General features: G+C 47.9%; 2 protein-coding genes across 2 annotated transcripts; both read right to left on the reverse strand.

The window, feature by feature from the left end:
* Window positions 1-398: 398 nt before the first annotated feature.
* On the reverse strand, window positions 399-2392 carry LOC146823007 (uncharacterized). The gene is made up of 2 exons (XM_085606610.1): window positions 1671-2392; window positions 399-1362 (listed from the first exon to the last, which is right to left on the reverse strand). Exons 1-2 carry the CDS (start codon window positions 2101-2103, stop codon window positions 548-550), a joined length of 1248 nt encoding a protein of 415 aa, XP_085462736.1. The 5' UTR covers window positions 2104-2392; the 3' UTR covers window positions 399-547.
* A 1632-nt stretch (window positions 2393-4024) lies between these two features.
* LOC146823008 (uncharacterized) lies at window positions 4025-6018 on the reverse strand. Its single transcript, XM_085606611.1, has 2 exons — window positions 5297-6018; window positions 4025-4988 (listed from the first exon to the last, which is right to left on the reverse strand). Exons 1-2 carry the CDS (start codon window positions 5727-5729, stop codon window positions 4174-4176), a joined length of 1248 nt encoding a protein of 415 aa, XP_085462737.1. The 5' UTR covers window positions 5730-6018; the 3' UTR covers window positions 4025-4173.
* Between the last annotated feature and the right edge of the window lie 6949 nt (window positions 6019-12967).

Here is a 12967-nt window from a genome sequence, read left to right on the forward strand (position 1 = left end):
GACTTCATCCTGACCCCATACCTGGATCCTGCAAATGCAAGTGAGAGGAGCTACAACAGGGCACACAGATCTACACGCTGTGTCATTGAGCGAACCTTCGGAATCCTGAAGAGCCGCTTCCGGTGCCTGCATAAGAGTGGAGGCGCACTGCAATACAGCCCTGAGACCTGCTGTAAAATCGTGGCAAGCTGTGCAATGCTACACAACATGGCAATGAGGAAAGGCACCACAATTGATGTGAGCGATACAGACACATCGGATGACGAGCGCCCTGCTCCCCCTGCCAGACCAGCACCAGGAGTTGGGGCAGCTGCTGGACGCCAGAGACGGACTGAGATCACACAAAACTACTTTTAGGTGAGTGTTGAGGAAATGAGACTACAAAGCCTGATGATGTGTCAAGTGTTTAATCACACTTAACATGAAAGAAATTGTAATTGTCCCCAGCACATGTTGTACACACAGTGCAGAGAAGGCACAAGAAATAGGGCAAACAGCCTTTTGCGGGTTAATGCACCCGTGTTGCAGTCAGTGTCCCCGCAGATGATCACCTCCGTCGGTGCCGTCCAGGGTGGTTGACCCCCATGGTGCGCCCTTGGCCTGCTACCTGTCTGCCACTGCGGCGTCTTTCACCTGGCAAGGTTGGAGTGATGCTGCTGCGACTCGATGTGTCCTCACTCTCAGCAGAGGCCATTAGTGCGCTGCCACCTGCATTGGCTGTCTGCAGCTGTTCCACAGCAGTGGTCACCTGCGCCAGCCCTCGCGCTATGTCCTGGCAGCAATGTGCCATGTCCACCTGCATGGTTACGCTTCTGCGTGTGAGTGCGCTGGTGGTGGTGCAGAGGCGGTTGACTGCCTTGGTGTAATTGTGTAGCCGTGCATTGGCACGTCGTCCAGCCCTGTCATTGGCAGCTTGGGTGTCCCTCAAAGTGGCACAGAGCTCTCGTATTGCCGCTACCATGCTGCGATTGTCCTGATGTAGGCGGCCTAGCTGGCGACTCATTGACCGCATTGCCTTGCTTTGCAGGCGCTGTTCCTGCAACATGCACTGTTCCAAGCCGGAGAACACGGTGCCTTCTCCTTCTGTTGCAGTGCTGCTCCTGGGCCTTGACCTGGAAATGGCCTGTTCCCTTTGCCTTGGTGTTGGTGCGTCATGACGGGGCATGTCTGTCACACCCTGACTCCCCTCTCTCCTGTCGGTGTCATCGCCTGTTGCTGGGACTTCATCCTCAAATGGAGGCAGTGGGGGCACATGTGCGCGCTTCCTGCGCTGAATTGGCTGCTGCTCTGTCTCATCGCTGGAGTCCGCAGGGTCTGCAGGCTCCTCTCCCTCAGCGCTGTCTTCTTGTGGCATGGCGTGTGCTGTGGATGTAAAGGGGACTATATGAGTTTGTGTTACTGTCTGCATGTGGCACTCAATAAAGTTACAAATCTTTGACGGCTAATCTCTGACACATTTCTATTCAATGATCCCCAAAACACATATGTTGCATTTACTTGTGATGGTGTCATGGACACACAGTCAGACACAGTACTACGAGTACCATGATGCATTGCTGGGTGTGCTGTAAGACCTGGGCTGGATTGGCATGTTGGGAGTTAACTATGCGCATTTGGGGGAGTGTGCAAGGGATGGGGAGGAGTGCAGGGTGATTTGGCATGCATCTTACCTTGTCTGCTGGATGAGGGGTCGGAGCTGTCGATTGCAGCCACACCACCAACGCTCTCAGGCAGGAGGGTTGACTCCACAAGCTCCTCATGGGGGGTTGGCTGCTCTGCAGTGGATGGTCCTCCTCCAGTCTGACTGGCATCCTTGAGTCTGGCTGCCACCCTCTCCTTGGACCTCTGGCGCATATCATACCACCGCTTGCGCAGCTCCTCGATGGTGCGTGTGGTGACTCCAACAGCATTCACCTTGCTCTGTATTTCCAGCCAGATTTTCCTCTTCCTGGCCTCTGGGACTTTGAGTGCCTTCTTCCCAAACAGGAGCTCATGGCTGCAGACCATCTCCTCAATGAGGACCTCCTGCTCCTTTTCTGAAAACTTGTGTTTTCTCTTTCTTTTTTCTGCATCTTTGCCCTGCTGGTTTTGTTTGGGATCCATTGCTGGTTGCTGTCTCCAGGAAAGCCTCCTCACACTCCACAAGCAGCCTCTGGGTGTGGCTCAGGTGAGCAGGTGCAGGCAATCACTACAGTTTCCTGTTTGTGATGTCATCAGCCTGCACCAGGCTTGCAGATTCCCGTTTTTGCGATTTCTTATTTAGCGAATTTCGCTATTAAGAAATCGCAATACGGGATTCTGCGAATTATTTGCGATTTTTAAGGAATCGCAAATGATTAGCGATTTATTTTATACATCCCGTTTAGCGAATCTGATTTTGCGAATCGCAAATTCTCGCAATTTGAGATTCGCTAAAGGGGAGTTTGATACATATGCCCCCTGGGGGCATATGTATGAAAGCAAAAATTAGTCGCAAACGCTGCGAATCGCAAAAAACAGCGTTTGCGACTGATTTTTCGCTATTTCATATGTATGACACATTTCCAAACTGAAAAATAAGAAATCGCTAAATTAGCGATTTCTTAGGCTGCGAAACAAGAAAACTGCGAATTTCCTAGCGAATACCTATTTTGCGATTCCTTAGCGTTGCGAATATCGCTAACAAGAAATCGCTAGCTAAGAAATCGCAAACACATGTATGAAAAAATCGCAAATTGCGATTTTACGAAATTCGCAAATTAAGAAATCGCTATTAACACCAATTGCTTGCAGGTGGTAAACTGGTGCAAGGTACAAAAACCAGCCCACAATGCAACAAACACACCCACAATGGCTGCAATGTACGTGATAGCCAGGAGGCTGCGTATTCGGGCCCTTGCACACAGGAGAATGAGACAGGAACGTATCTTCAGGCTGCGCATCACCCTGTTACAGAACACTGAAGAGGAGATCTATGACAAGTACAGACTGCACCCACAGACCATAATGGACCTGATTGAGGAGCTGAAACCCCACTTGGAGCACCCTACTCGCAGGACACAAACAATTCCCACACATGTGCAGGTCCTGTGCTCCCTGCACCTCCTCGCGTCAGGGAGTTTTCAACGGGTCATAGCGGAGGTTGGTGGTGTGTCACAGAGTGCACTTTCGCGCTTCTTCCATGCCTTCCTAGATGCAATGCTACTGAGGCTCCCACATCACATTTACTTCCCCACCACCCAACAGGCATTACAACAAACGATACTGGACTTCTACCAGATTGCACGTTTCCCCCACGTCATCGGCTGCATTGACGGGACCCATGTGGCCATCACACCCCCAGCAGAAACTGAATATGTCTACAGGAATCGGAAATGCTACCATTCCCTCAACATACAGATTGTGTGCAACGCTAAGTATCACATCACCGACATCGTAGCCAAATACCCCGGCAGTACACATGACTCCTTCATCTTCCGACACAGTGGAATACACAGACGTCTGAGTGCTGGAGAGTTTGGGGAGGGGTACCTGCTCGGTAAATACATTGCACACATCAATACATCCACTACATCACTTGAGGGGGGGGACAGTGACTCACCTATTGTGTTTTTTTCCATGCAGGTGACAGTGCCTATGCAGTGCGCGACTTCATCCTGACCCCATACCTGGATCCTGCAAATGCAAGTGAGAGGAGCTACAACAGGGCACACAGATCTACACGCTGTGTCATTGAGCGAACCTTCGGAATCCTGAAGAGCCGCTTCCGGTGCCTGCATAAGAGTGGAGGCGCACTGCAATACAGCCCTGAGACCTGCTGTAAAATCGTGGCAAGCTGTGCAATGCTACACAACATGGCAATGAGGAAAGGCACCACAATTGATGTGAGCGATACAGACACATCGGATGACGAGCGCCCTGCTCCCCCTGCCAGACCAGCACCAGGAGTTGGGGCAGCTGCTGGACGCCAGAGACGGACTGAGATCACACAAAACTACTTTTAGGTGAGTGTTGAGGAAATGAGACTACAAAGCCTGATGATGTGTCAAGTGTTTAATCACACTTAACATGAAAGAAATTGTAATTGTCCCCAGCACATGTTGTACACACAGTGCAGAGAAGGCACAAGAAATAGGGCAAACAGCCTTTTGCGGGTTAATGCACCCGTGTTGCAGTCAGTGTCCCCGCAGATGATCACCTCCGTCGGTGCCGTCCAGGGTGGTTGACCCCCATGGTGCGCCCTTGGCCTGCTACCTGTCTGCCACTGCGGCGTCTTTCACCTGGCAAGGTTGGAGTGATGCTGCTGCGACTCGATGTGTCCTCACTCTCAGCAGAGGCCATTAGTGCGCTGCCACCTGCATTGGCTGTCTGCAGCTGTTCCACAGCAGTGGTCACCTGCGCCAGCCCTCGCGCTATGTCCTGGCAGCAATGTGCCATGTCCACCTGCATGGTTACGCTTCTGCGTGTGAGTGCGCTGGTGGTGGTGCAGAGGCGGTTGACTGCCTTGGTGTAATTGTGTAGCCGTGCATTGGCACGTCGTCCAGCCCTGTCATTGGCAGCTTGGGTGTCCCTCAAAGTGGCACAGAGCTCTCGTATTGCCGCTACCATGCTGCGATTGTCCTGATGTAGGCGGCCTAGCTGGCGACTCATTGACCGCATTGCCTTGCTTTGCAGGCGCTGTTCCTGCAACATGCACTGTTCCAAGCCGGAGAACACGGTGCCTTCTCCTTCTGTTGCAGTGCTGCTCCTGGGCCTTGACCTGGAAATGGCCTGTTCCCTTTGCCTTGGTGTTGGTGCGTCATGACGGGGCATGTCTGTCACACCCTGACTCCCCTCTCTCCTGTCGGTGTCATCGCCTGTTGCTGGGACTTCATCCTCAAATGGAGGCAGTGGGGGCACATGTGCGCGCTTCCTGCGCTGAATTGGCTGCTGCTCTGTCTCATCGCTGGAGTCCGCAGGGTCTGCAGGCTCCTCTCCCTCAGCGCTGTCTTCTTGTGGCATGGCGTGTGCTGTGGATGTAAAGGGGACTATATGAGTTTGTGTTACTGTCTGCATGTGGCACTCAATAAAGTTACAAATCTTTGACGGCTAATCTCTGACACATTTCTATTCAATGATCCCCAAAACACATATGTTGCATTTACTTGTGATGGTGTCATGGACACACAGTCAGACACAGTACTACGAGTACCATGATGCATTGCTGGGTGTGCTGTAAGACCTGGGCTGGATTGGCATGTTGGGAGTTAACTATGCGCATTTGGGGGAGTGTGCAAGGGATGGGGAGGAGTGCAGGGTGATTTGGCATGCATCTTACCTTGTCTGCTGGATGAGGGGTCGGAGCTGTCGATTGCAGCCACACCACCAACGCTCTCAGGCAGGAGGGTTGACTCCACAAGCTCCTCATGGGGGGTTGGCTGCTCTGCAGTGGATGGTCCTCCTCCAGTCTGACTGGCATCCTTGAGTCTGGCTGCCACCCTCTCCTTGGACCTCTGGCGCATATCATACCACCGCTTGCGCAGCTCCTCGATGGTGCGTGTGGTGACTCCAACAGCATTCACCTTGCTCTGTATTTCCAGCCAGATTTTCCTCTTCCTGGCCTCTGGGACTTTGAGTGCCTTCTTCCCAAACAGGAGCTCATGGCTGCAGACCATCTCCTCAATGAGGACCTCCTGCTCCTTTTCTGAAAACTTGTGTTTTCTCTTTCTTTTTTCTGCATCTTTGCCCTGCTGGTTTTGTTTGGGATCCATTGCTGGTTGCTGTCTCCAGGAAAGCCTCCTCACACTCCACAAGCAGCCTCTGGGTGTGGCTCAGGTGAGCAGGTGCAGGCAATCACTACAGTTTCCTGTTTGTGATGTCATCAGCCTGCACCAGGCTTGCAGATTCCCGTTTTTGCGATTTCTTATTTAGCGAATTTCGCTATTAAGAAATCGCAATACGGGATTCTGCGAATTATTTGCGATTTTTAAGGAATCGCAAATGATTAGCGATTTATTTTATACATCCCGTTTAGCGAATCTGATTTTGCGAATCGCAAATTCTCGCAATTTGAGATTCGCTAAAGGGGAGTTTGATACATATGCCCCCTGATGAATGGCTCTTCTCATTGTTGCACTGATGTGGTCTTGCATATTTAGACATTTGTCCAAGGTTATGCCCAGGGATTTAGTAGAGTCTACAACATGTGGGATGCAATTTAGGGCCGTTAGTTGTTTGAGCCAATCCTGACTGGGGGCTGAGTGATTGTGGGGGGCAATTAGGAGGAACTCCGTCTTGAGTGTGTTCAACATAAGGTGGTTTTGAGATAACCATTGTTCGGTTTTCCGAAGTGCACTATTAAGAGTTTTGATGTAATAAGGATAAGACAACCCATGTTAAAGTATGGGCGAGGAATGCCTCACAATAGTGAAATACTAATTAAGGAGTTTTTCACTACCAGGACATGTAAAACTTAAAGGTACATGCCCATTAAATTACAATGCACCTTGGCCTATGGTATACTTAGGGCCTACTTTAGAGGTGACCTATATGCAATTAAAGGGGACCTTAAGGCTTGACAATGGGGTTATATTGCAAAGTTAAATTGGCAGTTAAAAACTGCATTCAGGTTGCAATGGTAGGCCTGAGACATGCTTTAAGGGGCTTCTTAAGTGGGTGACACAATACGTGCTGCAGGCCAACTAGTAGCACTTCATTTACAGTCCCTTTTCATATGGCATTCCACTTTGCTAGAGACTTACAAGTAAATTAAATATGCCTATCAGGTGTAAGCCAATTTTACTATATTGTAGGGAGAGAGCACAAGCACCTTCGCATTGGTTAAGTGCATAGAGTACTAAAGCTAACAAAAAGAATTTAGAAACATTGAAGAGTGAAGACAAGAAACTTGAGGACACCCGCCAAAAGCCTGACAGGTCTAACAGCTGCCTACAACTGACAACTGGACCCACAGTACCGGTCTGGTGACATAGTGGAGTTGTTTACTAAACACCCTACCTGTCAGTAAATGTAAACGTTTTGTGAGGTGGTTCACACATATGAAGCAGGTTAACCCAGTTCATGAGACTTCATGCTGTTATACACATCTCTAGGGAAACCTACAGTTGACAGGACATGATTCAAACAACTCTCATTTATTGTCCAAGGGTGTCCAAAGCAAAAATATCAAAGGCATTGAGGATGCTAAATGGCACACTAGACAACTGTGATATCTATTATCTTGGTGGAGTTATCGACTTATTATTCATGGAAGCCATCTTTGTTGTAAGTATTCCAACTGCCCATTTGATGCTCACACAGCAGGATAAAGGAGTGAACAAAGTACACCTACTGAATGAAGTACTCCACATAGGCCCAAACCCTGATGCCTGGAACGACACCTGGTGGCCCCCTGCCCTCGAAAACCCAGCCACCCCCACGGACCACACACGAAACCTGAGAATCATCCTGGACTCCGAGCTAAAAATGGACCGCCAGATCAACTCAGTCTCAGCCTCCTGCTTCCACACCCTCTGCCTCCTACGTAAAACCTTCAAATGGATCCCCCTCGAACACAGAAAGACCGTCACTCACACTCTGGTCACGAGTAGACTCGACTACGGCAACGCACTCTATGCCGGAATAAAAACCTCACCCGCAAGCTACAGAACATCCAGAATGCCGCCGCAAGACTGGTCCGCAACCTGACAAAACACTGCCACATCTCGCAGCACCTGCGCACATTCCACTAGCTCCCAATCGAGGCAAGAGTCACTTTCAAGATTCTCACCCACGAACACAAAGTCCTCAATGAAACCGGACCGGCATACCTGAACAGCTGACTCAAATTCCACGCACCCCAAAGGACCCTTCGATCAGCCCAGCTCTCCTATGCCGTGGTCCCACGCACCAGAAATACCAGATCGGGAGGCCGCTCCTTCTCCTACCTCGCGGCCAAAGCCTGGAACGCCCTTCCGCTCCACCTCAGACAGACAACATCGCTTCCCATCTTCGTAAGAAACCTGAAAACCTGGCTCTTTGACGGACCCCCTCCTTGATGGACTGGAACCTGCACCCCCCAGCACCTTGAGACTCTTACGGGTGAGTAGTAGTGCTTAACAAATGCCTGATTGATTGATTGATTGATTGATTGATTGATTGATTGATTGATTGATTGATTGATTGATTGATTGATTGATTGATTGGTTGGTTGATTGAGCTACGTGTGGGCATGCTCACTTTCATGTTAAATTGATGCTACAATGTTGTGCACTCCATTACAATCTCCAAAATAATTTACAGCAGTCTGGTTTTTTATGGTCTTTTGAGATGAAAGGGGAATGTTATGAGACCTATACAACTCTCATTAGGCATGTCGAAATGCAGCTTTTTAAGGCAGCCACACCCAACCCACCTTGCCTGTTAATATTAGTGTTTCTGGCAAATAGTTGGGAACTTAGAGCCCTGCTTTTGGTGAACTGGATCCTGGTTAACACACGCCTCTACTTCAGGAGCAAGTAGGGCGTGACTTTTTTCATTATTCAGTGATGCACGATGCTTTGAATTTAATTGCCTATGATGTGTTGGCTTTTAACTTCTGGCTGCATTTAGTCTCCTCCCCCACTGCAGAGAGAAAGACTGCATAAGGAAAGTAGACATTTACAGATAGTAAACACCAGCGTGAGAGATAGACATACAGAACCCACCATGTGGAGTGTGAGGTAACAAGCGACTGTCATGGCCATCCAGTTTACAGAGTCAGATGGTTCACAGAACATCCCAAGAAGTTGGTCTTTTTTGGTATGTTCATGGAGATGCAGAAAGATGGCGGGGGAGTCGCAGGTGTTAAAAAGTAATAGAACTGTAAAAAACAAACATAATTTCAGACTGTTGGTAAAAGGAAAGAAGGTTGTCAATTAATTGCTTATAAATAGACTTTGAAGGCACATTGCAATCTATCTGGAAGAATCCGGAAAGTTCTGGAATGAACTAGAAGGTTCTGGAACAAGCAAGTAAATAGACATTGACAGCACATGGCAACACATCTGGAACAAGCTAGAATGTTCTGGAATAAGCCTAAAGGTTCTGGATAAAGCCATGTGATGTTGGCAGCCATCTTTGATTCAGGTAGGTATAAATACCACTCTCTTGAACCACACCCTTTGATAGCAAATCAGAGTTCCAGCTAAGACATCACCCGTGTTCCTCCTTCCGAGCCAGCTTGCTCTTCCTGGAGAGAGTTCTCGATGAACTGCAAGATATAAAAGAGACAAGAGAAAGCTAATTACATTTAATGTTTACCTAGTTCATGCACATATGCAAGTCTGGAATTTGAGACAAAGGAATCACAATGGAGCAACAGTAAAAGAACTTGGTAGACAAAAATGCAAGATACTTGACTATTTACAACATACTTAATTATTATTTGGTGAATTGTGCAATCTGCTCAAACCAGAGAGAGACATTAAGGAAACCACCCAGCGTGTGCCAAATCCTGAGGCTAGTTTTCTTCTAGTGAAGAAACAACTAGAAGAGAAACAACTAATGTTTTTAAGTATTCCCAGGTGAATTAACAGCTATATTGAGTTTAGATTAAGAGAGACAATGTAAATGATTAAAATCTTAAATCAAAAGCTGTGAAGTGTTATTTTCAGAAGAAAAGAAATTGTTTTGTTGTTCGGGCACAGGCACACTGATAAGCAGAAGGCAGACAAGCCTAAAGGGTGATGCAAGGAATCCGTCATACAGTAAATTACTTTATTGCGTGATTTGTTAAAAACCCTTGCAACAATATACAAATACAGAGATTAATTGTTAGGTGCTTATCTTTGATAATAAAGTTTGAAAACATCATTATGTAATTGGGTACTGACTTTGGCGGTGAAGTTAAGAGAATCGTAAAAACCTAATCTAAAAAGTCATCGAGTTCTAGTTTAAACAGTTGGGAATTAAAAAAAAGAGTCATTATGACATAGAAGCCTCTATCACCTGATGCACAGTCCAGGACACACTGTGGATTATATTCGATTGAGGAGGAGAGTTTGGCATCTTCCTAATGAGGGGGGAGAGGTTGTATAGGAAAAACTGTATAGACAAATAAGCTCTTATGCCATGCAGTAATAGTGGGTCTAAAGCATATCTGTTGGTCAGTGACGTGAGGCGAGGACAGGTTGTCTGCCTGTCCATCGTGCACACATCTTGCTTCCTCTAGCTTCTTAGTGAAGCAATACATAAATCTGGCCAAGGGATAGTTCAGAGTAGTATTCAAGGGGTCAGAGCAAACCAGGACCGCTCCTCTGCAAGATCCTATGTCTTTTGCAATCCAAGCCCTTCGTAACAGGGCCCTTCTATCTTCAAAGAGATTTCAACACAAGCATATCACATGTATTACGTCCTCCTTGTGTTGGCTGCAGAGCCAACACCTTTCCTGGAAACAGTCTCTTTTCCATTTTGGGAAGTGACAGGCTAGGGGGATCACCCCTATTCTCAGCTTTAAAAACTGAAGCTTAGTACGTTAGTTAAAAGTGATCGTAGCGCTGGGGTTTCTGTTGTGGATAAGTGCGTAGAGTCATCCAGCCGTGGTTCTGTACAGAGAGGCTGGCCCTGTCTTCTAATGAGCAAAGTCGGTTCACACTGATTTTTGCTAACCTCTTGAATTCATGTTGGCTAACATGTAAATTCCAAAGGTGGCTCAAGCCAAGAGAACTGTGGGCTCGGGACAGGTAATAATAACCCGCTGACCTGGGGCTTGTGTTTAAGTGAATCTATAAATTGAGGGCCATTCTGCCTTCCTTAGACGCCCTAAGCGTGTGTCAGCTTATTAGGAAGGCCGCCATATGGGCCAGTGCCTGTCTGCAGATGCCGAATTCCAGTCTTATTTGTGCTGGTGACATGTAAGAGGGAAGCTGAAGGATCGTTCTATACAATTTTGAGACTGCTTTGTCTAGTTGCCCGCCGTCTGCCCTTTCAGAGCCTCGCACCCACATGTTAGGGTTGGGATAACCTTTGCCTGGGCCACCTGGAGGATTGGCGCAAATGTAGGGCCATTTAGACTTTTGTAGATGGATCTAAGTGCAAAAGACAGCACAATGCCTTTCTTCTTTAGTTCTGCCAGCTGGCTCCCATACCTGCCATTGTTGTTGAAGAGGGCGTCTAGGTACTTGTGACATCTGGTTGCTTCTATTCTTTCCTGGTGTAGGAACCATAACAGCATTTTGCTCCCAGTTGTGCGGACTGCAATGATTTTGGTTTTCTTTTTATTTATCTGTGGACCTTTCCTGTTGGAGTATATGGCGGTTGCGTCCAAGAGATGTAGGCCAATTTTTGTATGGCTAAGAAGAACCAGGTCGTCGGTGTAGAGTAGGTTGGATAAACGAAGGCGGCCCATTGTGGGTGGATGTGAATTGACTGAGTTAAGAACTGCAGAGAGGTCAGACAAAAATAGATTTAAAAGCATAGAAGCAAGGACACAGCCTTGCTTGAGGCCTTGGGTTGTTACTATGTGTTGTGACAGATGCAAACTGTCCCTGATCTTGATCCTGACCGATGTGTCATGTTGCAAAAGCTGCAAGGCCCTGAGTAGGCTGTTAGGAATATTCAGCAGGGAGAGTTTCTGTCACAGCTTCCTTCTATTGACTCTGTCGAAGGCCGATTTGTAGACTACAAACCCCATGTATACGGGGCTAATGTTGGATTCGGCCTGGTCGATCAAGAGAGAGAGTGTGATGAGATTTACCGTTGTCTCAGTGTTGTTTGTGAATCCAGTCTGGTTTGGTGGTATGATTGATTTTGACTCAGCCCATGATCGTGGGGAGTTCAGCAGTAAACCTGCGAAGTACTTTGCTTCATAGTCAATTAAGGTGATGAAGCAGTAGTTCCCTGGAGATCTCTTTCGCCACCTTTGAAGATCGAAGCGAGAAGCTATTTTCTAGGATAGATAACTAAAGCGGGGCTAGTTGAGTGGCCCAGAAGGCTGGATCGTCCTTGTAAAGGGCTGGTGGTATTCTACCTGGGCCGGGGTCCCGTCCTTGCGCCCCTTTGCAATCTGCTTTTGGATTAATGCCTCTGTAAAAGAGAACCCGAGAGATGACTTGTTGTGAGTAGTAATTTGAACCTCCCGGACTGTGCTACCAGCGGGGTCATCGATCTGCTTATAGTTCTGGTCTGATAATGGAAGGTCATTAAAGTGGTCCTGTAGAAAGAGGTACCACTCTGACTCCAAAATATTGAAGGAAGCTACCTTGGGGGGCACGCCCCCTAGGCCGTTTATGGTGCGTCAGAACCTAGCAGAGTTGCTGGTCCTTATGTCATATAGGAGTTTGGACCAGAATGAGTTCCAGGTATTTCTTTGATGTTCATGTTTGGCCACCTTCAATGGTCTATGTGCCTCTCTTAATTTGGTTATGGTATTAGAATCCATTGGTGTCATTGTAAGTTTTTGCCACAACCGGTTTATACTTCGTTTTGCGGATCGTATTGCGGGAGCAGAGAAATTCACTTGTGTACTCTGTATTGGTCTTGCGAACAGGGCCACCAAATTATCCAAGAGCGTTGACCAATCGAAAAGTGGGTCACCCTCTGTCCCGAAGGTATTAACAAGTATTTGCTTACCTTCTATCGCCAAGGAGTGGAGATTGTTGGCGATACACTTAATGAATTTAAGTTAATGGTAAAGATTTTGAAGTCTTGGTCCGCTACCGTATCATGTTGCAGCAGCCTAATGTTGAGGGAGAGCTCTTGGGGATGGTGATTACTGTCCATTTTATTGACAAAGCCAGAAGTGGAGACTTGATTCAGTAAAGGGAGGCTGGCAAATGAGTAATCAATCAGTTAGGCCCCAGTTTTGGTTAGGTGTGAGAGACCAGGGTGAAAACGGCCATTAAGGGGTCTTAGACTGAGATGTTCTAAGTTGCCCTGGAGGGCTCGTTCCCCTGGTGTTGGAAGGCGGATCCCGGGGGAGTCAGAGAGACCACCCAGGGGGGCCCCCACACTGTACGAAGTAGCCGAGCGC

Source organism: Triturus cristatus, chromosome 5_2 (assembly GCF_964204655.1).
Source record: "Triturus cristatus chromosome 5_2, aTriCri1.1, whole genome shotgun sequence".
In the NCBI taxonomy this organism is placed as follows: domain Eukaryota; kingdom Metazoa; phylum Chordata; class Amphibia; order Caudata; family Salamandridae; genus Triturus; species Triturus cristatus.

What these genes read in the sequence shown, in the direction of transcription:
- LOC146823007 (XM_085606610.1), bottom strand. Translation starts at nt 2,103, where the DNA reads ATGGATCCCAAACAAAACCAGCAGGGCAAAGATGCAGAAAAAAGAAAG. An exon ending in CCCCTCATCCAGCAGACAAG is followed by an intron (nt 1,363 to 1,670) that starts GTAAGATGCATG and finishes TTACATCCACAG; the next exon opens with CACACGCCATGCCACAAGAA.
- LOC146823008 (XM_085606611.1), bottom strand. Translation starts at nt 5,729, where the DNA reads ATGGATCCCAAACAAAACCAGCAGGGCAAAGATGCAGAAAAAAGAAAG. An exon ending in CCCCTCATCCAGCAGACAAG is followed by an intron (nt 4,989 to 5,296) that starts GTAAGATGCATG and finishes TTACATCCACAG; the next exon opens with CACACGCCATGCCACAAGAA.